At 44.8% G+C, this 24,859-nt stretch overlaps 1 protein-coding gene across 9 annotated transcripts in view; it reads right to left on the bottom strand.

Annotated features, from left to right (window-relative positions):
• The window catches only part of Fzd6 (frizzled class receptor 6), a 31,770-nt gene extending 7,957 nt beyond the window's left edge, over window positions 1-23,813 (bottom strand). The window contains exons 1-4 of one of the 9 annotated variants that reach the window (XM_039078519.1): window positions 23,674-23,812; window positions 23,209-23,358; window positions 22,559-22,895; window positions 4,340-4,536 (exon numbers count right to left, since the gene is read on the bottom strand). In XM_039078519.1, the coding sequence (XP_038934447.1) occupies window positions 4,340-4,536; window positions 22,559-22,735 (374 nt within the window). In that variant the 5' untranslated portion in view covers window positions 22,736-22,895; window positions 23,209-23,358; window positions 23,674-23,812. Of the gene's footprint in view, window positions 1-2,221; window positions 2,342-2,373; window positions 2,451-4,339; window positions 4,537-22,558; window positions 23,432-23,522 lie in introns of those variants that run through there. The other 8 variants (XM_017594684.3, XM_039078520.1, XM_063263073.1 and 5 more) reach the window with 8 other exon arrangements.
• Window positions 23,814-24,859: the final 1,046 nt, after the last annotated feature.

Genomic DNA, 24,859 nt, shown 5'->3' with positions numbered 1-24,859 from the left:
CACTTCTTATGGAGCACACACTGACCCTCCTTCCTTTCTCTAAAGTCCACATCAATGCCTGGTTAGTCATGTGACCAAGGGGAATAAAATCAAGATGGCTAAGAAGAGACCCTTCCCGGGGGCTGGGGATTTAGCTCAGTGGTAGAGCGCTTACCTAGGAAGCGCAAGGCCCTGGGTTCGGTCCCCAGCTCCGAAAAAAAGAACCAAAAAAAAAAAAAAAAAAAAAAAAAGAAGAGACCCTTCCCTAGAGTGACAGGGCAAAGCTCACACTCTTAAGGACAAGACAACTGTCAAGACACCGGCTCAGAACCAGTTGGCTCACATCATGGAAGTGATTGGCTGTTTGCCTCCTTTATGGACAAACACGTGACACACAGACATTTCTCTTCTGGGTAGAACTTTATCACTGAGTTGCGTTTATATACACTAGTATTATTTTGAAGGGTTTAAAAACAGGTCTGAATGGTTTAAAAGTAATGAGAACACATTCAAAATAAAAACAGAGACTAAGAAACTAGAGAGATGGCTTAGTGGGTGAGAGCATGGCTCCTGACCCTGAGGACCTGGGTATGAATCCCAGGACCCTCTGACAGGTAATAGCTTTCTGCAACTCTAGTCCCAGAGGATTAGATCCCCTTTCTTAGACTCTGTGGGCACTGTGTGCACATGCTGACAGACATGCAGGCAAAACACTCATACACATTTCAATAAATACTAATTTAAGTTGAGAGAAAGAGTGAGAGAGGGAAGGAGAGAAGAAGGGAGAATGAGTAAGGGCTGACTGTAGTATCACACCTTCTTCCCAGCACTTGTGAGGTAGAGGCAGGCTGATCTCTGTGAACTGGAGGCCAGCCTGGTCTACATAGTGAGTTCAAGGTTAGTCAGAGCTTCATAGAGAGACCCTGTCTCCAAACAAAGACAGAGAGAAATATATTCCTGTCAGATGAATGCTAACAGTCTTTTAGCTTTGTTTAAAGACTGTAACTTTTCTGCTTAGGATCTTTAGACAAGGCAGGAGAGGGCTTCTTTCCTGTTTCTTCCTTTCTCTCCTCTCAGAAGAATTAATTGCCGGAAATTCGGTTTTTATTCTCAACCATTTAAAGGTATTTTACTAGATTATTTACTAGTCATACCCTTAAACAGTAGTTTATATAAAGACACCATGCCATAACTTCTCATTCTACATGAATTCAGTTTACCACTGACAGGCGTCAGTCAGCTGCATCCGTTGCACCAAGTGTATGGTGGCAGCTCAGTGTGAGTGACCACAGCTTGCTAATAGCCCCTCATCTGTGAGGGGTGCTCATGTATTTTCTACTTTAGAACACGAAGGCCGGTAATGGTTCAGCAGGGAAAGGTGCTTGCTGCCAAACCTAACGATCTAAATTTGATCTCTAGGACCCACATGGTGGAAGGCAAGAGCTGGCCTCCATGAGTTGTCCTCTGACCCACACAGATGTGCTGGAGCACGCACACGCCACCTACCACAAACACATTTTTAAAAAGGAATAACCAATGATCTTGTTGGTGGCTCAGAATCCGTTAGGAGTCTCTACAGAAGACTTCCCAGATTCAGGGTGGGGCATTTTCAGTTTACCACACAGTACTCCATCTTCTGGAGAATAGCTTTTTATCTACCAAGAATGTGTGAATTCCACAGAGTATACTTTCTTCAGCCTACAGATAAAATATAAAACAACAAAACCAAAAAACTGGTCTTCCCCAGGTTACTTTGTGATGTTTCACTATATAAACAAAATATTTAAAATTCTAAATCCCTAATGTCTAGAGAACAGGAAACAAAATAATTAGTCAAGATTAAAGCGCAAAGTTCAATGAATCGATGAGGATCATTCATGAATTAAGTGTGCTTAAGACCTCTCTGGTGTGACCAGGATGGCCTAAACCTGATGCATACCTCAGGCTGTCCTCCAACTTGGAGTCCTCCTACCTTAGCATCCTTAGTGCTAAGATTCTATGTGTGCTCCACTATGCCTGGCTTTCAAAATCCTATTTTCTTACTACGAGCTGTAACTGCAATTGGTCAAACCTACAAAATATTCATCATATTAATCACATTTATTCATTGTCATAGAAAGGTCCAGAGAGAATGAGGTGAAAAAAGTGTATTCCTGAGATTCTTATATCTAATAAAAACAATTTTAACCTTGCCCAAATATTACAGTAACCCTGGTGTGAGTTATAGGCAGCTGTGAGGCACCTTATGTGGGTCTGGGAAGCAAACTCCTGTCCTCTCCAAGAGTAATACATGCCGAGAGAGCCCCTTCTCAGTCTTCTCTCCTCTTCGTCTTCCTCCTTTTTATTATTTATTTTGTGAGCATGAGTGTTTTGTCTCCAGGTTTGCATGTGTACCTTGTGCATGCCTGGTGCCATCGCAGGCTAAAAGAGAGCATCAGAGTTCCTGGAACTGGATCAATGGGTGCCTGGAACTGGATTAATGGGTGCTTGTGAGCTGACATGTGGGTGCTGGGAATCGAACCCCAGGTTGACTGCAAACCATCTCTCCAGTGCCCCATACTATCTTTGCACTGTATCCATTTTAGTTGTGAGCCTAGCCTTTAACGGCTGAGTCATCTCTCCAGCCTGCACTGTATCCATTTTAAAAAAAACTTCCGCCAGAGATAACCCAGTATTTGCTTCCCAAATACATAGGCCCGAGCATCCCACCACTGCTGCTGAATGTTTCAACAGACCAGAGAATCCACTACAACCTCAGGCTCACCCACATCACCTGAAGGGACGCAGCACCTCTACAGCTGGCTCACTCTTTCACTCAACATACCTGTCACTTCTCAGACTCCGAGGCAGGACTCAGCAGGATGCAGACACCAGCTATTCCCAACAGATACTAACAGGGAGGAGTCCTTTGGGCACCTTGGTAACCATATGACCCTCCTATTTGGAGCCATCCTGACCTCCACCCTACTGTTACAGTGGAGGACCCTCCTGTCCACACTTGGATCCTGTGTCCTCCTCAGACAACTTCTGGGGACTGTCTCCTTTACTTTCTCTAGGCCTCCCTTTCCCTTGATCCTGAAAGATCTAAGTCAGTTGTTGCTCCTTTACCTCTTACTAAACCTGTCCAGTACAACCCCACCACAGGGAAACTCTACTGTCTGTCTGTCTGTCTGTCTGTTCACACCACTCATCTCATTACAGTGAATCTTCTGAGCATCTCTCTGGCCACACCTCTTGCTTTCTTTCAAAACCAAGTTTCCTACAGACTGATCATGTGACTGACTTTATTTCCACTTCCACCATTAGTCTCCCAAAGACTATCCTTCACCCCACCACTTCAGTAAGAGTGAAGGCTCCCTCAGAGTGACCACACCCTGCACTACCTCATCCCTGGATCCCTCCCTCCTCTCTGGACCCACACTCTCATTTCCCACTTTCCTTATTAGTTTATGTGTGACCAAATGATTGACATCTTGACAAAGAAACAAACAAAAAACAAACTCTAAGAGGCTGCTGAGGTGAGTGCTGTATTTTCACTCGCTCCCTCCTCAGCAAAGTTGGAAAAGGGAGGAGGCCTAGAGTCCTGAGAGGTAGGTCAGAGCCCTGCTCTACATGGAAGTCACCCTATCCTCACACACCTGCTGACCTTACTGCTCTCAGCAGAAAGCCATACTGGAGGGAGCCGAGGGGCCCAGTCACTGCTTGCCACTATTGCTTGTGCTGGCTTTTCTTATGCTTGCTGCTACAGATAGTCATACTGCCTTGCCCTTTTGTTCATTTTCTTTTTAGGTGAGGTCTCACACTACAGCCTAGACTGGCTTTGAGTTCTTGACCTGCCTGGCTTGGCCTCCTGAGCACTGAGATGTAAGCATGTGCCACTTTGCTCAGCTTCTCACAGCTTCTCTCCTGTCACAAGGTGTCTGGACAAGCAGCTCCTATTGCCTGCAGTGTTGTACCCTCCCCATCACCTAAGTAGCTCAGCCTTAACCTTCACTCTTTAGATCAACAGACAATCCTCTTGACCACTCCCCACCCCAAGGTAGGTGAAAAGCACCAGTACGTGTTCTCCTATCATGACCAACTCTCCCTGTTGTGTGACTCAGTCATTGTGTTCACTAGCATAACCACTTACATCTGCCCTTCGCTTCACTGCAAGTTCCCTAACAGAAGAACTAAGCGTGTGTATGGCTAAGCAGCAGGTCTACAGAGCTCACCTCCACCGTGCCTACCTATAAGGTTGCAGCAAATACGATCAGTCAAACAATGTTAGTGCTATCATGAAACATCGTGCTAACAACACTAAAATGTCATCTGTATTTAGTATTTGTAGTTTTCATTTTAACTGAAAAATATCATTTACCTGTGACATTCAAGTTCTTCAGGCCATCGGATCCCAAAAGTGTCCATTAACTTTTGGCAATCAGAAAGTATTTTCTCACACAATTTCCGACAAGGTGAAACCACATCAATTTGCTCTGTGCAGGTTGGTACAAAAGCTTGGCAAAGAAACATTTCAATGTTTGGTGAACATTCCAGATTTGCAAGAGGCAGAAAGTGCTAGTAAAAAATAGAGAGACCCAGTTAGGAAAATGTGAATCAAAAACGCTTTTTAACCTACCCTCCAAATGGGTCTTAAACTTTCAGTGTTTAAATTCTGAGCTAGTAACCTTTTTGTGTTAAATTTATGCATGAGCCCTTCATACAAGATGGAAATTATCATTTTTTTGATTATACCTTTTTCAAGAAGTCATGCTTTATCATATTCATTCATGCCATCTGCACAGGCATTCATTATTCAGTTATATTTAATATTTATAAGAGACATTGTGGGTAACAGACAGTACTCTAGGCTCTGGGGATGCAGCAGCGAATGGAATATCTTCCCTCCTTTCGTTGAATCCTAGTGGAAAGGGTAAACATTAAGAAACGCACGGTATCTAAGGACTTTGTAGATAAAGCACAGTAAGGGGTGGAACACGACGGACTTCTTCAGACTGGCAGAGTGAAGGACAGCAAGTGCAACTAAATGTGGGAGCCACCACCCTAAGCCCAGTGGTAAATTCCGAGTCCTTACTTACATCACCAACCAACACACTCTGCTTTCTCTTCCCGTTGGTCTTACATGGCACTAATTTTTCTGGATTTCACCTCACTGTTCCTCTTTTGATCCTCTATCCGTTACTTCTAGGTAAGGGAAATGCTAGAGCATAGACCCTGGAACACTCCTGCCACAACACTGCTCCAGGAAAAGCCAGCAGCCTCATCTCTCTGGTGCACTCCAGATGTGAACATCTGCTTCCTGACAACTTCATTTGTTGCCAACAAGCCCTTCACACTCTGTCTGCAGCACGACTCAGCCCAGTCCTCCTGACAGCCACACGATCATCCTCATCTCATGAGGCTGCCCAGGCTAAGGTCACCAGACTCAACCTTTTCTTTTTTCCTTTCACATTAGATCTAGTCACCAACAAGTCCTACAGTTCTACCTTCAAAATATAGTGCAAATCTGACCACCTGCTATTGTTACCACCCAGTCAAAGGCACTGTATCCTTCCTGGTCCACTGGAAGCCTCCTGTGGGACTCACTATATCCCATGCTTGCTAATCCCACATCCACACCAAGCCATAGTTCTGCCAGTGTGATTACCTGAAACCTAAGTTTGTCCTTGTTCAAGGGCTCCACCCAAACACGTCAGAGTCTTTACCAAGCCTCAAGCACCCAGACCCCCACGCTGGCTCCAGTTCGTCTCCTGCCACCACTCTCCTCTGCTTCTTTCTCCAGGCTGCTTCTGCCTGGGGCTTGGTACCTGCTGCCCCTCACTCTGCCTGGCATGGCTGACCTGGCTGATCTGCTCCCCTTCACTCGCACAGGACCTCCACCTCCCACCTGAAGGAGTCCATCGTGTTCCACCCCTTACTGCAGTTTGTCCTTACCTTTATCTACAAAGTCCTTAGATACCGTGTGTTTCTTAATGTTTACCCTTTCCCCTAGGATTCAGTGAAAGGAGGGAAGATCTATTCCATTCGCTGCTGTGTCCCCAGAGCCTAGAGTACCGTCTGCTACCCAATGACGTCTTCTCTATGCACAACTGAATAACGGACGCCTGTGCAGATGGGGAGCCTGAACAATGACAATGTCAAACAAACAAAGAGACCAAAAAGAAAGAGCACAACCTCATCAAGGGACAAGTATGCCACGTAAGTAATTCTAAACATCTGACCATATATCACGTGCTAGAAGACAATGAAGAAATCACTCTAAAATTCAGATGGAAAGTCACTTTCAATAAAGAATTCTTTATCTAGCCAAATATTTAGGTGAAGGTAAAATAATGACATTTTGGATCTGGAAAGAACTTTAAAAACTAGTTTTTAAGTTAAAAAGTAGAGTATGTACCAAGATGGCTCCTTGTGCTGCAGGTGGAACAAATACTGAGACCCACAGACAGACATTATACGCAAAGAGTGTGACCTTGGACAATCAGCCCTAATAGAATGTCTCCATCAAATGCCCCCCATCAGAAATCAGGGTCCTCAGCAGGAGAGGAGGGGGAAGGGCTGCAAAATGGAGGAGACGGAGGACACTAGGGAAACGAAGTGCTCTGAATCAACCGGATCTACGCACAGAGGCCGAGACAACTTGCACAGGATTGCACAGGTCTGCGTCCGGTGACATCCTAGAGCAGAAAGGAGAAATGGACACACGTCTCCATCCTAACTATCTCCAACTGATAAAAAAAACGAGTTTTCTCCAAGGGAGTCTCACTAGGGTAAAGAAACCACCTAGGGGTAGGCTGTGTGCCCAGCAGAACATGCCACAGCATTGTCAGTGGAAGCTCCTTGTATTACACTCTCAAGTCGGCCTGTCCTTTTTCCTTTTATAAACATTTTTATTTTACTTACATATTTTTCTTCCCTATTTCTACCCCATACGTCCCTTATATATACACTATGGCTTCTGGTTTGTTGTTTTTATGGACGCCTGAGTGTGTGAACAAATGGTCTCTGCTTTGAGCCTTCTCTTGGGCTTTTTTCCTTCTGTTGGTTTTGTTCTACTCTGAAGTGTTAGCTTCGATTTCATCACATTATATTACTTTGTTATGTTATAATGTGTTATATTCCCTTAGAAGTCTGTTTTCTTTTCCTATGAGACAGAAAGGGAGTGATATGGACAGGAGGGGAAAAGAAGCTGGGAGAAGAGAGAGGGGAAATCATAATCAGGATACATTATGTGATGGAAAATCTACTGTCAATAAGAGAGGGGGAGAGTACGTAGCAGACCTCATAAAGGTATTGATGGAAATGAAGGAAAATGACAGAGAAGGATGCAGGCCTCAAGGGTATCCCTTCTTATGCTGAGCCAGCTCTGCAGCCCAGGTCACTGAGACGCACCCACGCTGCTCACTCCCTCTGACTGCTGAGTATCCCACTGTGCTGCTACACCATCATTTGATAACTGTTCATCGACTGTTGACGGGACGGTCTGAAGGGGACATAGGATATTTGAATACAGAATAACTACGCAGGCAGTTAAACAGATAAGATGCTTCAAGGATATAGATTTGGATATAGATTTGGGGCAAGAGAGATGGCTCAGCAGGTAAGCGTACCTGACATTCTTCCACAGAACCTGAGTTCAGATCCCAGCATTCAAGCTGGGCAGTTTACAACTGTCTGTACACACGCTCAAAACATACACAGACACACACAGACACAGGCACACACACATACGGCATGCATACATGTGTATACGGCATGGATACACATGCACATACATGAATAAATAATAAGATACAGCTGTAAAAAGAATTCATATTCAAGAGAGAGCTCACCGCCCAGACAGGTAGGCACTCCTGAGACTACAGGGCAGGAGAGACCACCAGCACTGCCCACCCCTGCCCACATCCCTGGCCCAAGAGGAAACCGTATAGGGCCTCTGGGAACAGGAAGATAGGGGCACTCAACGCTGCAGTCCAGACACTGCCTGGATCTGAAGGGACCCGGTCAAACAGCTCCCTGCACCCAAATCCCATGGGAGGGAGACCTAGACCTTCAGACATGCCTGGGAAGCCAGAGGAGACTACTCTCTGCCCACATTTCTGACTCCAGAGGAAAACACCTAGCGCCATCTGTGCTCCCTGTGCTCAGGGTCCCAAAGTGAAGGCAGGGCAGCCCCTTCTGGTTGCTGCCCTCACGGAGAGCTGAAATCCGGCTCTGAGAAGCGACTCTAGGCTTGAGACCAGAGGTAAGACCAACTTTTCTGTTCCAAGGGACCTGCCTGGTGGACTCAGGACACAGGCCCACAGGAACACCTGAAGACCAGTGGACAGGAACAACTACACACCTGAAAGCAGAACACGCTGTGCCCATAACTGACTGAAAGAGAACAGAAAAACAGGTCTACAGCACTCCTGACACACAGGCCTATATGACAGTCTAGCCACTGTCAAAAATAGCAGAACAAGGCAACACCAGAGACAACCTGATGGCAAGAGGCAAGCACTGGAACCCAAGCAACAGAAACCAAGACTACATGGCATCATCAGAGCCCAATTCTCCCACCAAAGCAAACACTGAATATCCAAACATACCAGAAAAGCAAAATCTAGATTTAAAATCACAATTGATCATGATGATGGAACACTTCAAGAAAGACGTGAAGAACTCCCTTAGAGAAATGCAGGAAAACACAAATAAGCAGGCAGAAGCCTATAGAAAGGAAATGCAAAAATCCCTGAAAGAATTCCAGGAAAACACAATCAAACAGGTGAAAGAATTAAAAATGAAAATAGAGGGGTTGGGGATTTAGCTCAGTGGTAGAGCGCTTGCCTAGGAAGCACAAGGCCCTGGGTTCGGTCCCCAGCTCCGAAAAAAAGAACCAAAAAAAAAAAAAATGAAAATAGAAGCAATAAAGAAAGCACAAAGGGAGTCAACCCTGGATATAGAAAACCAAAGGAAGAGACAAGGAGCTGTAGATACAAGCATCACCAACAGAATATAAGAGATAGAAGAGAGAATCTCAGGAGCAGAAGATTCCATAGAAATCATCGACACAACTGTCAAAGATAATGTAAAGCGGAAAAAGCTACTGGCCCAAAACATACAGGAAATCCAGGACTCAATGAGAAGATCAAACCTAAGGATAATAGGTATAGAAGAGAGTAAAGACTCCCAGCTCAAAGGACCAGTAACTATCTTCAACAAAATCATAGAAGAAAACTTCCCTAACCTAAAGAAATAGAAGCCCATAAACATACAAGAAGCCTACAGAACTCCAAATAGATTGGACCAGAAAAGAAACTCCTCCCATCACGTAATAGTCAAAACACCAAATGCACAAAATAAAGAAAGAATATTAAAAGCAGTAAGGGAAAAAGGTCAAAGTCCAGTCTCATTCCCAGCTCCTTAGCAAGCTGTGGCCTCTCTCACTCTGCCCCCATACCCAGGAGACTAACTTAGTAGATCCAGGTGTAACACCCTATTTTGTCCCTCTTTTGAAAGCCCTTGCCCTCACCTGGCCCTTCCCCATCCCAAGCCCCAGCTCCTAATAGCCAGACACATTTACCTGGAGCCCGAAGTGGCCACACTCCAGAAGAATTTCCTACCAGGCAACACATGGCCACCACAGAGAAGAAACAGAAATCAAGGAACAAAGCGCCCAGCCAACAACGACAAGAAAGGTATCAGCACCTTGACTGCAGTCTTCCCAATCTCAGATGCCGTGTAAAATGAGTAACACTCAAGACACTGTCTCCACTAGAGCCCAGCAACCCTACCACAGCAGCCCTGAATATTCCAACATGGCTGAGCACAGTTCAAAGACCTCAGACAGCTTTATGAATGTGGTAGGGGTCCTTAAAGATTCTTCAGTAGAAAGAATGCAAGCATAGTGTATTGAGTCTAACAGAGAAATCATTTACAGTTACCACAGCCGATGGCCAACACTGATGTCCAGTTGATGGCAAGATAAGTTACACAAGTAGTCACACACATACTTTGAGCTGCAAGTATCTTACGGGACAAAGATGGCAAGTTATGGTAGGCCAAGCTGCCACTGGTTTCCCTGACGCTCCACACCCAGCCAGCCACTGCTGGGACTGCCCAGCCCATTTGCAGGGCAAGCTAATAGATCTACTTCCAATACATAGTGCTCTATGGTTTCCAGTCCTGTTGCCTGCTATAGGAACAGTGATATTTATATACAGAAGTGAGTAAATCAGACTTTGAAACTGAGGCCGTTCCTCAAGGCTCATCAGCTGAGAGTCTGTGAGACAGGGAAAATGCTGGCAGCAGCTGCAGCCTACAGCCAGCAGGCCTGTGCTTGGGGTGTGAGCACAGAATTGTCAGACACATCCATTTTGCATACACAAAAAAGAGAACCTCAACTTTTAAGTGAGAAATCTCCCAAAACTTTTTTTTTTTTTTGGTTCTTTTTTTCGGAGCTGGGGACCGAACCCAGGGCCTTGCGCTTCCTAGGTAAGCGCTCTACCACTGAGCTAAATCCCCAGCCCCCCAAAACTTTTATATACACATTTAAAATACTGTGCATGATAAAGAAGTCATGTCGTTGAGTCAGACCCAATAAAACCACCAACTCCCTCCCAACTTCTCACACTAACAAAGGGCCTGGGAGGACTTTTGACTCAGTCATTCTCAAAACATCTGTGTTTAGCTCACCTAGCCAAGAGATGGCTAAGTGGGAAGTTTTTAAAAAGCCTGATATATTAAACAAATAAAGGCACAGCTGCTGTGGCCCAGAAGGAAGCCTCCCTGCTGAGACACTTTTCCTGGTTTCCATCACGACAGTGACCTCACAGCACCTCGCCATCAGACCCACAACAACCCAGCAGGGGCAGCTTCAGATCACAGGAGAAAGTGTGCCAATTTCTTACTGGAAATTATTCTGTAAGGTCTAAAATCTATGCGAATTAGAATCCAAATGCTCTTATTTCAGATTCACTGCTACTCACACCTGAGCCGTGAATTAGAAACCTTCACAATACTATTAATACTTACCATAATATTGTAAATCGTATCCTATTATCAATATGTATAGCAAGCTTTTCAGACACCACAATAATCCTGAGAAGCAGTCCTGCAGATAAGGGGTCAAGCTCTAAGAGGTTAAGTTAGTGACAGAGACAGAAGGAGACTCTAGACCATGTGCCCTCAGTCTCCTCTTGACTCCTTACCCAGTTCTTCCTGAAAGTAACTCCCTCGAGCAATCACGCTCTCACACCAGAAGACAAGCAGAAAGCCTCGTGCACAAGGATGGAGGGAACATGTCAGAAGAGGATCTACACGAAGTCACTCTTCAAGTTGTAAACACACAAATTCAGTCACACATCAAAGCCTCAGCCGTGTTTACCATTCTAACGGTTTGCAGACCTCCTGAAGCACAGAAAACCTGGAACAAATACTTCATAAACAAATACTACTTTAAGCCATGGGTCAGCCACTGTTGAACCAATGCAGCAGTCACATGACCCCATCAACCGGATGCCAATGTTGTCCCAACCTTTTGAAGTAAAATCTTGTTAGGAATCAACATTTTCCCACCAAATGTTCAAACCCCATATTTGGAAACCAAACCTTTAGATGCAAAGGCTACAAACCTGACCTGTGCTACTTCGTATATCCTTCAGTTTTAGAGCGAACTCCATGATATTATAACCGAGTATTTTCACAGAACACACCATGTATGCCTCTGATACACTCCACACTCCACACTCTCTCTAGGCTTTTTGGTTTTCCTGCTTGGCGAAGCAAGTCAGCTTCCTCAGCAGGCCTGTCTTCAGGGCACACTCACGCACTTTACATTTTTCTATTGAATTCTCAAAGAGACCCACACACTAACAAAGAAGGATCAACAACACTTTTGAGAGTCTGGGTTTAATGATGACTAACACAATCCTGCTATTGACAGTGTTAATCCTCAGAGAAATGATAAGTAGGTTCCTTCCAGGGTCAGCCCTCCTCAGACACCCTAGACAGAGCTGGCACTGTAAGGACTGGGAGAAACCGGGAGGAGGAATTCTCACCTCTACTTTGTGCTGATGAACAAAAGCAAAAGCAGCTAAACTAGGACAGATGGCGAGTGAGGACAAGGACACAGGACTGGTTTACTAATCTCAACCGATATGCCGCCAGTGCTTTAATTCTAACTAAATCCTACCATTAACTACATGTGTCACTTTAAACGGGTAATTCTGTCTGAGTCTGGGGTATTCATTCTCAGAGTGAAATGTGAGAAGATTCCTAGATGACCTCTAAGCACATTCATGATGGCTCGAGTTTATGAAGAATATAACAGAGACTCGAGCATCAGAGCTAAACTCCAAAGCAATAGAACAACCTTGGTTCGCCAAGCCCTAGTCTGAACACTGTCTATTCAGCAGTTCTGTTAGAGCAAATGTTGGGGAGTCTGAGGAGGGTACAGGGACACATTCTGGCATGAGACCCATAGGCTGGCCATTTGGATGCCTTAGGTATATGTTTTTTAGAAAGAAAGTAGGCAAAAGAGAGATTTACACAGATTGGGTAAGACAGCTGCAGGGGACCAAACACCTCTGGAGGGCCATAAAGAGGGTCCGGGGTTCAAAGCCCTGGCATGAGTGACAAACGTCCTTTGACATGATCTTATCTATGTTATGGCTCCTTTATCCCTCCAGATAGTCCGAATCTGATTCCCCAGCCTGGAGTCTATTAGCTGTTCAAGCTCCATCTGGTTTTTGTTGTTGTTTTGTTTTTCTTGCTTTGTTTTAGCTTAAATAAGCCAAAAGATTGACTAGTATGCAAACTCCATAAAGAATGGATTATAAGTGATCTCAGTAAGTGGGGAAATCTAGAATTGCGTCCCAGGCCTAACTGGAGGGCAGAGTGGTAAACATCCCATCATCGTCAGAGGTGGAATGTGGCAGCACATGACGGGTAAATGACAGATCGAGTCAACCTTGCAGCCTCTGGGATCCTTGGCACACCGGAGAAGGATGTGTCCAATAAAGACCACAGGAGACAACCGAGGAGCTGCCACCAGGGAAATGAAAAATAGAATGAAGACCACAAGATGGTGGTGTGAAGGGAGGGCTCTGGGGAACGTTTAGTCAGAGAATAGAATGATTCATCCGGAGTAAAGCACAGACTTACAAAGGACTGAGAGTGTAGTAAGCAAGTGAAAACCGAGTACACCGTTGTTCCTGCAGGCTGCCAAGTTCTATCAGTGTGGCATGCTTCTGTCACATAAATCATCAGTGACAGTGTGAGGGAAGCAAGAGTGACCCAGGGCTCTGAGCAAGGCTGTGTGTCAGTGGTTTCATGCGGCACTCTAAGCCCAAAGCCCTTGAGGGAAGCTCATCCTCCTTGGGAAGCCTGACTTTGTAAGAAGAAAGGAAATAGCTTTCTGTTCAATCCCCTCACTCTTCAATGCTTCAACCAAGAGGTCCACTCTGGTACGATCTGTGAGGGTCAAATCAAAATAAAATCTGGAAACAAAAAGCTAAAATTAGTTGCAAGACACTGTTAAGATTTATTTCTAAAGGTCCAGAGAAAGAAAAAAAAAGAAGGAACACAATTTTATATATTATATGAGCTTGTTTCTCAGAGAGTCTAGACTTGATGTTAGCTTTGGAAACAGGGTTTCTGGAGATCAGACAGTAAATGGGCAAGGGACCTCCAGATCTACCCACCATCATCTACCAAATCTCTTCCTGGAGGCCTTAAATAGCCATATCTAGCAAACATGTGGATGTAAAAGCATATTAGTTTCCTACAAACATTATCACGGGAAGAAAACAGAAACTATTAAGAGATCTTTTCTCAGGCATACCAGAAGAGGGGATCAAATCCCATTACAAATGGGCATGAGCCACCATGTATTGCTGGAAACTGAACTCAGCTGAGCCATTCTACAGCAAGAGGTCTTTTCCCTATCATGATAGAAAATTTAAAAACAAACCAATAATGTAGGTCAGTGGGGCTTTCTGAGATTAGTAATCACTACTACTTGCCCATGTTAATGCTGCAGGTGTCTTAAGCAACTCTAACTGCATGACTAAGGTACCTCTTCAGACGTAGTTTTCTTACTCAAACCAGCACACATGCTGGTCTCGCCTGCCAGGCTTCTCTCCGGCACACAGAAGAATCAGTGGTGCACCTGGGCTAAGTCGCTATAGAAAGGAGTTCCCAAAGAATAGTCCCTAGACTTGTCCCTAGACCAGAGCACCAGCAACTGTCATGGACTCCTTAGCAATGCAGATTCTCCATCCTATCACAGATCTACTGAATTGGGAACTGGGGTTAGAGCCAGAGATCTACTTGATAAGGCTGTCAGATAGGAACCAGTGCCTTAAAGTAAGTCAGCTCTCCAGTTCTGCATCTCGAGGTCCCTGTCAGAGACCCTGAACCACATGACCACGTCACAGACATCAGACCACAGTCACACTGAGGATGTAAAATGATGAGGATAGACCTAGACCCCTGATCCATGGTAAGACTAAGAACAAGTAAATGGGTTTAATTCCACTGAATTGAAGGGAATTTTCACCTTAGTTTTGCTACTGGTTCCTAATGGGGACTGAACAAAACAATGGGATATCTACAGAATCTAAATATCATCTCGACTGCCAACCCTCATCACCTCTCCTGAACTAGAAACTCAAACTCACCCACTCATGATGTCAGGTGTCCCCACAGCTCTCCACCTTCAAGTGGCTCCCCATAGTTTAAAGACATGGGGCAGAAGCAGAAGCATATCCTGCATGTTCTCAGAGTGTCTACTTCTGCCATATTCCTGGCTTTTCCCCTACAGTCACTGAACTGGGGTGTGTCTCGATCTTGGGCAGCTTGCCTGGCATACCCAAGACCTGCATTCAAGCACCAGCACCACAAGACCAGCAAATAAACACCAGCAGCAATGCTGATGGCTCTGTGGAAGCTTCCCTTTGACTAACTGATAAGAGGGTCAATAACAGGCAGGTTTATACAGGCTGGCCCAACCAAGATAAACTACTATATGTTGTTAGCTTTACGCACATATCCCTGAGAAATAGAACTTTAACTCTTAGGTCTTATCCATACTATCAGGAGAAAGACAGACAGTCTGAGATAAGGAGCCACACTGATGGATACAGCTAACGGTATGACAAGAAGGGCATTTTTTTTCTTTAAAAGATAATTTAGTGTGTGTGGGGGGGGGGTGGGCATGGTATGCACCTGGAGGTCAGAGGACAACTTGTTAGTTTCCCCTTCAACCACATGGGCGGCAGGGATCCCACTAAGAACAGGCTTGGTGGCAGGCACCTTCACTTGGAAAATGGAAGAACTTGTGGTTAGGAATCTGGAAAGGCAGTATGGGACTCTTTTTTTTTTCTCCCCAAAATGAGCCTATAATATCCAATGTTTTTGTTGTGTGACTGCAAGCCAAAAGGTTTCCATGCAGAGGAAGCTCTTGACGATGTAGACTAAATATCCACCCTGTGGATGCCTAACTAGTGCAGGTACCCTATCCAAGGAAGAAAATAAAAACCCAAGGAGTCCTCTTACAGAGTAGAAATAACCAAAACGCACATAAAAGAAATGAAGCAATTATCAGAGCAAGAATAATATTAAAGTGGATTTAAATGTGCGCTTGGTTTTGTTTAATGAGCGGTTGAGGGCAAAGGGCAATCTAAGAATATAAACCTATGCTGAAAACTATAATGAAAAATGGTAAGATGAAACAGATGGTTTTATATTTCTCCAAGAGACCAGAAGTTCCACAAGAGCACAGAGGTTTACTGATTTATTACTGTGTGCCCACTAATTGAACAGTGTCTCTGGTATTTACTGATATATGCACTTGAATATTTCGCTGAAAGATAATACCAGCTAATCTCAGTGAAAGATACAGAAAAGGACTTGTAGCTCCCCATGTCACAGTGATAACAGGGGAATCCAGAACGTGGACCTGGGGTCAGTGGTATTAGAGGTACTGAAAAGTCTGGGTTATGGTTTTAACTGAGGCACTGAGAAAAAGAGGTGTTAGTCTGGGCTGGAGCACAGGCTCTTCCACAGGACTCAAGTTTAACTCCCAGCAGCCATGTCAGCTTCTAACTGTCTAAGAATTCCCAAGTTCTAAGAGTATCAGGCACTCATGGGGCTCACTGACACACATGCAAACACCCATACCATAAAATAAATAATAAAACAAATCCCCTGTTTTGAATGGGCCCTGTCTCCATTCATGCCGAAGAACATCTATCCTGCTACTGAAGCATGGATCAGAATCCTGCTGGTACTTGGCAAGCGACTGCAGATTCAAATTTTCCGGTTAGAACGTATGTGCTCTACTCCTGTTTAACACAGAGGTTCTCAACATTTCTAACACTTCCACCCCTCAATACAGTTCCTCATGTGTGGTAACCCCCAACCATAAAATCATTTTTATTACTATTTCATGACTGTAATTTTAATACTATTAATTATGAATCATAATACAATATCTGTGTTTTCTGATGGTTTAAAGCAACCCATTTAGGAGTCTTTTGACACCCCCCCCCCAACGGGGTCACAACCTACAGGTTGAGAACAACTGACTTAAGAAAAATCAATCAATTACTGTATTACTGAGTTTTTGCTTACTTTTATCAATGTGTTCAATCTCAGGCTAGTCAGCTTTTTATAACAAATGTTAAATGAGACTTGAAACAATAAAATTAAAAGTGCACACTATTTTTGTATGTGAGGTTTGTTATTTGAAGATATTTTTTGGCAGGGAGCATTATAGCATTTTATTTCCTTTGGAAAATTGGTATGATAGTGTGCCATATTTTACATGGCAACTGTCCAACATGCAAAGCCATAATTCTGGGAAAGCCATAATTCAGGTTCAATTAATATTAATGGACACAATACACTACACAAAAGGGAGAAGTAAAACCTACCACTACCTGCATTCTACATTCTCCAGGAAGGAGAACAATGACCACAAGAGCCCAGGGACGGGCTCTTCAGAGGGTTTGAACAACAGCATCCCAGACCGCAGGACACCAAGAAACAGGAGAGGAGCTCTGAGCCTATCCACAGAGCCCTTTCTGTTCACATGTAGGTCCCTATACGCTGTAGACCTAGAAGTAGTCAGGGTACTTTTCCTAGATCCAGGACGCATCCCAAAAGAAGGTGAGCTGTGGCTCTGCATCTGAAATACAGTAGCAGCCAGAACACACTGAAGGATACACGGAAGGATACACTGAAGGATACACTGAAGGATACACTGAAGGACACTGAAGGACACTGAAGGACACTGAAGGATACACTGAAGGGGACACTGAAGGTTACACTGAAGGGTACACTAAAGGACACTGAAGGATACACTGAAGGATACACTGAAGGGTACACTGAAGGCCACTGAAGGTATGATACACTGAAGGGTACACTGAAGAACACACTGAAGGATACACTGAAGGATACACTGAAGGACACACTGAAGGATACACTGAAGGACACTGAAGGATACACTGAAGATATGATACACTGAAGGACATTGAAGGATACACTGAAGATATGATACACTGAAGGACATTGAAGGATACACTGAAGGTATGATACACTGAAGGATACACTGAAGGGTACACTGAAGGACACTGAAGCATTTCTTTCACCTCCATGATTCCTATTATCACTTGTGGGACAGCTCCAGGCATTTTACACAGTATATCCTAAAAAACAAAGTGGCTGGCTCAAACTAAGCCAGTCTCTTTCAGAGCCGTGTGTGTGTGTGTGTGTGTGTGTGTGTGTGTGTGTGTGTGTGTGTGTGTGTGTGTGTAAGCACAGAATGAGAGGTGGTAAATGGCAGGACAGAGTCCTCTGGATCCTTCTAAAGGCACAAAACAGCAAATGTCTAAAAAGAGTCACTCTACAACAGACACCCTTTTCTCTTAGACATCTGTTGGTCCACTCCCTGTCCGTTCCTTTTATTTTTAATTGGATATCCACTCTTTAACAGTACATTTGAACATGTGGAAAGGAAAAGGTTTATGGCTCACTTCCTTTAAACTGTTAAAGATAAATGGCCACATGCTGGTCCAAACACAATATATGACTCTGGACCTCAACAAATAATAATACGCTATTCCTGTTTCCATTTTCCCCAGATCACCGTCAGTCCTACGGTATGAAGTCAGCCTCTCACAGGATGCCAACCTCCTAAATTCTGAAGCAAAGCTCTAGACAGAAAACACAATGGAGAGCCAGCTGCCATTTGCTTTCTCACCAGGACAGTTCAACTGGGCTGCGCCCTTTTTATACAGCCAAGTTACCATTCAGAGTCAGAACTTAACTCTTTGTAACACAAAAGACCTTATGAAGGGGAATACAAAATGTGGGCAGGGGGACTGAAGTCTCTTATTTCAAGCAATTTCTGAAGCAAAATTGAAGAGCCATGCTCTTTCTGTCAGATCCTTTAGACTTGTGATAAACTTGACTTTAATCCCAGCACTCCAGAGACAGAGGTGGGTGGATCTTTGTTAGTTGAAGACTAGCTTGGTCTACATAGCAAGTTCTAAGCCAGACAAAGCCATATAATGAGATCTTTTTATTGCTGTGATAAAACCATTGCCGAGGAGACTTACAGAAGAAAGAATTTATTTATGGTTCATGGTTTCAGAATTAGAGTCCATGGCTATCATGGAGGGAGCATGGCAGCAGGCGGGCATGGTGCTGGAACAGTAGCTGAGAACTCACTGATCACACGTAGGCAGCAGAGAGGGGTGGGAGAAAGAAAGACTAAAAAAGGTGTCTTTTTTAAACTTCAAAGCCCATCCACAATGATACACCCCCTCCAAGCAAAACTATGCCTCCTAATCCTTCCCAAATGGTTTTACCAACTGGGGACCAAGTACTCACCCACATTAGCCTATAGGGCCTTTCTCTTTCAAACCACCGCAAGCAGCAAGAGTCCAAGCATGGGAATATGAGTTCAAATCCCCAGCACCCACATGCTAGTGTGGCTGTGTGTGCCTGTAATCCCAGGAACAGGGGCAGACAGGTAGATCCCAAGGGCTTGCTAGCTAGATGGCCTGAGTAAGATCCAGCTTAATGAGAGATCCTGTCTCAAGACAATAAGGTAGAAAGCCACCATACTCCTCTCTCTGTCCTCTGCATCCCCAACACACAACACAAATAAATAAATAATAAAATAACTCATGTGGAAAGTAAGTTAGAACTTAGGTGACATTAAGAATGCACAATAATGTTTATTTGTTCCATGATATACTATCTGTAAAGCATGTTCAAGCACTTAAAGGTTTAGGGAGGTACAGCTCTCAGGCCTGTCCACAGCCAATTTTTGCCAATGCATTAAAGTTTGACAGAAACACTGCCATATTAATTCTCTCATATGATGAGAGAATTAATCACAGCTTTCCTACCGCAATTGCAAAGGTGAAAAGCTGCGACAGAGACTGCATGCTCTAAAAAACTGAAAATATGTGGCTCCTCCCAGAAAAGGTTTACCTAGTGCGTCTTAAACTTTAACAATCACATCTTCTGGGACAGCTTTTTACTCCAGCTGTGCACTGTTCTGAGACAACGGTCTCTAGAGTACTCCAAAGCTGCTGCTGTCTATGAACTAAACTTTGAGAGCCACTGTCCTATCTTATGTAATCATAGACTAGCAACCTAATGTCAATAAAAGAGGTCAGCTAGCACCAAATGAAAATCGAGGCTCAGAAAGAGTGAGGGCAGCCTTGGTGAGATGGCTCAGTGGGTGAAGGCATTTGTCTGACAGTCCTGAGCCTCAGGACTCATGGTGGAAAGAGAAAGCCAACTCCCACACATGCTTTTCTGACCTCCACAATAGCACTGTGCATGTATGGCACATCACATGCACATCGCACACGCACACACACACATCATGCATATACACACATACAATAACACATTTTTAAAGAGAGAAGTAAGATAAATCTCTTGACTTACATGGAATTCTTGGTAGCTAAAAAGTACATCTGTCGTAGGCATGGAGGTGAGTGCCTATAACCTCAGAGTGTGGAGGCAAGGGGATCATGAATTCAAAACCAGCCCAGGCTATAGGGCAAGCTCCAGGCCAGTCTGGAAAACACAAGAAGGCCCTGTTAATTATAAAAGAAAAGAAGGCCTGCCCTCATGGCACAGACTTCTAACCCTGCCACTGAGAGGGAAAGAAAAGGAGGATTTGAAGTTTATGGTCTACCTGGGCTACAAAGACTGTTCAAAACCAGACTGGGCAACTAAGGTAGATCCTGTCTCAAAACAAGAACTGTTTGCAGAAGGACAAGAAAAGAAGGAAGAACAAGCTGCTGCCATAACCACCATGGGATTCTTCAGCCTTTATCTTAAAACTAATTTCCTGGAAGTGCAGCAGGAAACCTGGACAACCCGGAAGCCAGGAGGGTTGGTATGAGAAGATCATATACCAGGAAGAGACTGGCGATGTCAGCCCTCAGAACCAGAAACTTTTTTTTCTAAGAATTATTTATTATATTTTATGTATATGAGTACACTGTATGTAGCGGTCTTAGGACACACCCAAAGAGGGCATCAGATCTCATTACAGATGGTTGTGAGCCACCATGTGGTTGCTTGGGATTGAACTCAGGACCTCTGGAAGAGTAATCAGTGCTCTAAACGGCTGAGCCACCTCTCCAGCTCCCACCAGAAACCTGGATGGTGTCAGACATGAAACTACCTGGGAAGCTAGCTAGCTAAGTTAAAACAAACAAACAAACAAACAAAACAACATCAAAACCTTTTAAAGAGTAGAACAGAAACACTTGTCTGAAGAAGAAAACGTGTGCAGCAAACTAGTCGTCACTGCCTTCAAAAGCCTTTAAAATAGCTCGAGTACCCGCCTGTCTAGATTATACTCCTAGGGGCTTCATCCGCTCTCTGCTGCTACAAGAAGGGCCTGGAGTGTGAATGTGATGACTTTCTTTTTTTTTTTTCTTTTTTTTTTTTCTTTTTTCTATTTTTCGGGGCTGGGATTGAACCCAGGACCTTGCGCTTCCTAGGCAAGCGCTCTACCACTGAGCCAAATCCCCAACCCCATGTGATGACTTTCTAAGGTCACTGTTAGAACTCAAGCCTAAAATGAACATAGCTACTACAGAGAGAGGAAACCAAATGAAAGTAAGATGCTTTACGAACACTTGCTTTAGTATATACTATAAAACATTATCATCACAGGCGACCAGACTGAACACTGTAATTATTGTCTGATGGTATCCACTATACACTCATGGTTCTAATTAATCAATGGAAGTCTCCCTGCACCCTTTGTTGAGTGTTCAAAAGAACGCTTTGCAGGGCTGAGGCTGTAGCTGAGTGGGCGAGACCTTGCTGTATTTGAGGGGCTCTGTGCCCTGCCACCTGATGGAAAAGAAGGGGGACTTTGCACTGGTTTGGAGAAACTACTGAAAGATTAAAACCCTACAACTTGTAAACCTTTTAAAATTATATCTTAGTATTTAAAAACTGCCCTACCCAGACAGGAGTCTACAAAGAGGTAGTCAGACAACTAACTCTTCGAGCAGACAATGGAAGGCCTTCAAAGCTGCAAGATCAAATGTGGTCAGTTTAAAAAAATCCATCTAGATTACACTTCTGGGGGTTTCATCTCTCAGAGACAATCTGAGGAAAAGCCTTGACTGGCTTCAGCCTGTCTAGAGAAAGATTACAAAACCTACACTCTTGTCTTCTTTCTTTTTCTCCTTCATGAAACTTATCAACCAAACAGATCTGTGAGGCAGGGCAGGTTCCTGTCTCCACAGGCAGCCCTTTCTTCCCACATCTCCCTGGGACATTTGCATATCTCTAATCCAGAGTCGCTGACTGAGGCACCTGAGGCAATCTTTAGTGTCACACTGCCCTTCCCCACAAGTGAGCTTTCTTTAACAAGTATCTTATATACAGAAAACATGCTTACACGCTATGCCTGAAAGTCATCTTTTAGTAAAACACCCTCTTTAGCACCAAAACATTCCAGTAATTTATTAACTTTGGGAAAACTAAGCCAAATAAATTTATAAGTACTTTGTATAAACATGCAAGTTTCTTCCATTTTAGCTCAAGCAATACAAACTATATGTTCAGTCAACCATTTAAAAATGCAGAATTTGGGCTGAGTGTGATAGTGCACACTTTTAATCCCAGCCCTCGGGAGGCAGAGGCAAGTGGATCTCAGTTTGAGTCCAGCCTGGTCTACAGAGTGAGTTCCTGGACAGCCAGAACTACACGGGAGAAACCTTACCTTGAAAAACCAAACAAATAAACATTGAAAATTTAAAAATTCAGAAATCACAGTCTTAGAGAAGCAATGACACAAATTCTGAAAAGCAAAACATTTTCATCTGTAACCATTCTTCATTATGAACTCAACCTTTTTTTTTTAAGCAAATTAACTAGCAGCCCAAATATTGTCAACGGGAGGGGGGCTTAATTAATTTTCAAAAGTACTTTTAAAAATATGATTGGGGGAAAAACTACGTTTAAAGATTAAAAGGTAATAGTTAAGAGAAAAACACTCCGTATAAACTAATTTTCAATATAGGCATGAAAATCCACTCACCTCCATTTCCACAGCAGCAATGCCCTGGTCATAATGACCCATCAGGTTAGGGAAAAACGTCATGTTGTAGGCCATTTTCATACATCTGGGAACAGTGATTGGCTCACAGGTGAAAAGGCTGTGCCCTCTTATGAGGGGCAGAAGAATGCAGGCCGACAGAAACGGGGACGCTTCCATCTTCCCCAGACTCCGATTACCACATGGCTTGGATTACTCTTATGCTCCTTTCCGCATCAAAAGATTCTCAAATTGGAGATAAAATGGACAAATTCCTCATTTCATTATTTTTACCATTTTGAAAGAAGCCGTTTCCTGAAAATGAGTTCTGGGACAACTGCTGTAAAAACAAACCCAAAGTGTGTCATCTGCAACATTTGTCACAAAATCAAATCCAAGTCAAATTTCATGCTGGGTAACTGGTGCTGGGGGGAAAAAAACTGTGGAAAATTCCATCCTAGAGAGACACTTCCACCCGCCCGAGTGCGGAATGTATCATTTTGCTAAGGAAGCCTCAATTCTAGGGAACTGCTGATGAAGGTTTAGAGGGTCTGAAACACTGGTTAAGAGAGGCATGGCATAAACAAGTTGGACTGGGAAAGGGGTGCGGTGGTTGGAAGAAAGGGGACTTAGGGGCCCCTTGGTCATCTCACCACATGGGAAACATGAGGACAAGTGGATTCCCTAAGACCCAGACAGAGTTCTTCAAGTTTAGCGCTCTCTACAATAGCAGTCTCCTGCGGATGTGCTTTTCCTGTTTTTCCGCCAAGGCGAATCAGCCTGCCAGGGTTGACCGAGGTCCCCTGGAAAGAGTGGGCCTGCTTGGTGACTCCTTTTCGATCGTTCTTCACCTCCAGCACCTTCCCCTTCAACGCGCTCATCCCGTGCCCTCCTGTACCCCGAATTCCACCCACGTAAACCTCCCACCGGCAGCTCCCCTGAACCCCGGGGTCCTGAGTCGGGGCACCTGTTCCAGGCCTGCAGCTGAGCGGCAGCGTCCCGGGCCTACGGGGACCCGGAGTCACTTCCCAGGAGTTGCGTGGGACTCCAAGGCGACGCACCTGCGGCTCGGGTCCCGGCCGCTGCCCGCCCGCCCCGTCGGGCCGGGGACGCCTCACCTCGGGCGGCGGGGGCGGTGGCGGCTGTCTCTGGCGTCGATCGGCCCCGCCACTTCAGACAGCCCCGGCGTGCCGGCAGCCGGGGGGCAGCGTCCGAGCTTCGACCGCCTCCGGGGCCGCACGGGGAGCGAGAGCTGGGCGATCCCGCGAGACTGCGCCGCCAGGTCGGGCGGGCAGGTTGGGGCTCGCGGCGGCGGGACCGGCCCTGTGCCCCGCCCAGCCCAGCCAGGCGTGGTGCGGGGGCGGACGAGCCCTCGCCTCCGTTCGCACAGCGGACCCAGGCGTCCGTCCTGGGCCTTAGGGAAAGCGCCCTGCAGAGCACACTCGGTTCTGGAAGCGAGGAGCCTTAGCCGCGGGGATCTGCTCTGTAGTGACTTGTCGCCGGGACAGGGGTTAGCGAGTAACTTCCTGAGCTCTTGGCGGAAAAGCCTATTAACTCCGAGAGTCTGGCCACCACCTTGAACGGCAGGTGCCAGTGGAATTCCAGCTTCGGCTGGTTCTGCAACTTTAGTGCTACAAAAGCCCCACAGAAAGTTAACTGCTTTAGTCAACGTGGTTTTGAGAACCAGCTCTGCCATCATCATTTCAGATAAATTACCTAAAAGGGGTGTGTAGATGCTTAGAGTCCTCAGTATGTAGACATGAGAAATGCATACGATAATGGTTACTAACTTTTGAGTCCTTTACATTCAATAATGCCTAATCCGTAGGACTCTGGTATGAGGTACAAACGAACTTACACCTTGGCACAGGAGAAATAAGTAACTTTTCTTCTTGTTCCTAACGGGTCTAGAACCCAGGTCCTTGTGCATCGTGGTGATAGCATGCTTAGTGTGTTAAGTTACAGTTCCATCCTGTAAAATAACTTTTAAATAGAGACTGTTATTAGCCGATTCTCTGTACTGCAGAAAAATATCACATGTCAGAACTTGGGACCCCAACAATAACCAGACAATATTTGACATCTGCAAACATCAAAATGAAGATGGATTTTGGAGAATTATCCCAGCTTTATCAAAAAGCTTAGGACCAGATGGTGGTCGTGGTAGTGCACACCGTCAATCCCAGCACTCAGGAGGCAGAAGCAGGCAGATCTCTGAGTTCCCAGACAGCCATGCTACAGAGAAAACCTGCCTTGAAAACAAAACTAAACTAAACTAGGACAACTGTAAAGGACCAGACCCTG

Source organism: Rattus norvegicus, chromosome 7, assembly GCF_036323735.1.
Source record: "Rattus norvegicus strain BN/NHsdMcwi chromosome 7, GRCr8, whole genome shotgun sequence".
Classification (NCBI taxonomy): domain Eukaryota; kingdom Metazoa; phylum Chordata; class Mammalia; order Rodentia; family Muridae; genus Rattus; species Rattus norvegicus.
The sequence above is the reverse complement of the archived record's forward strand: the minus strand, read 5'-3'. Positions and strand labels throughout refer to the sequence as shown.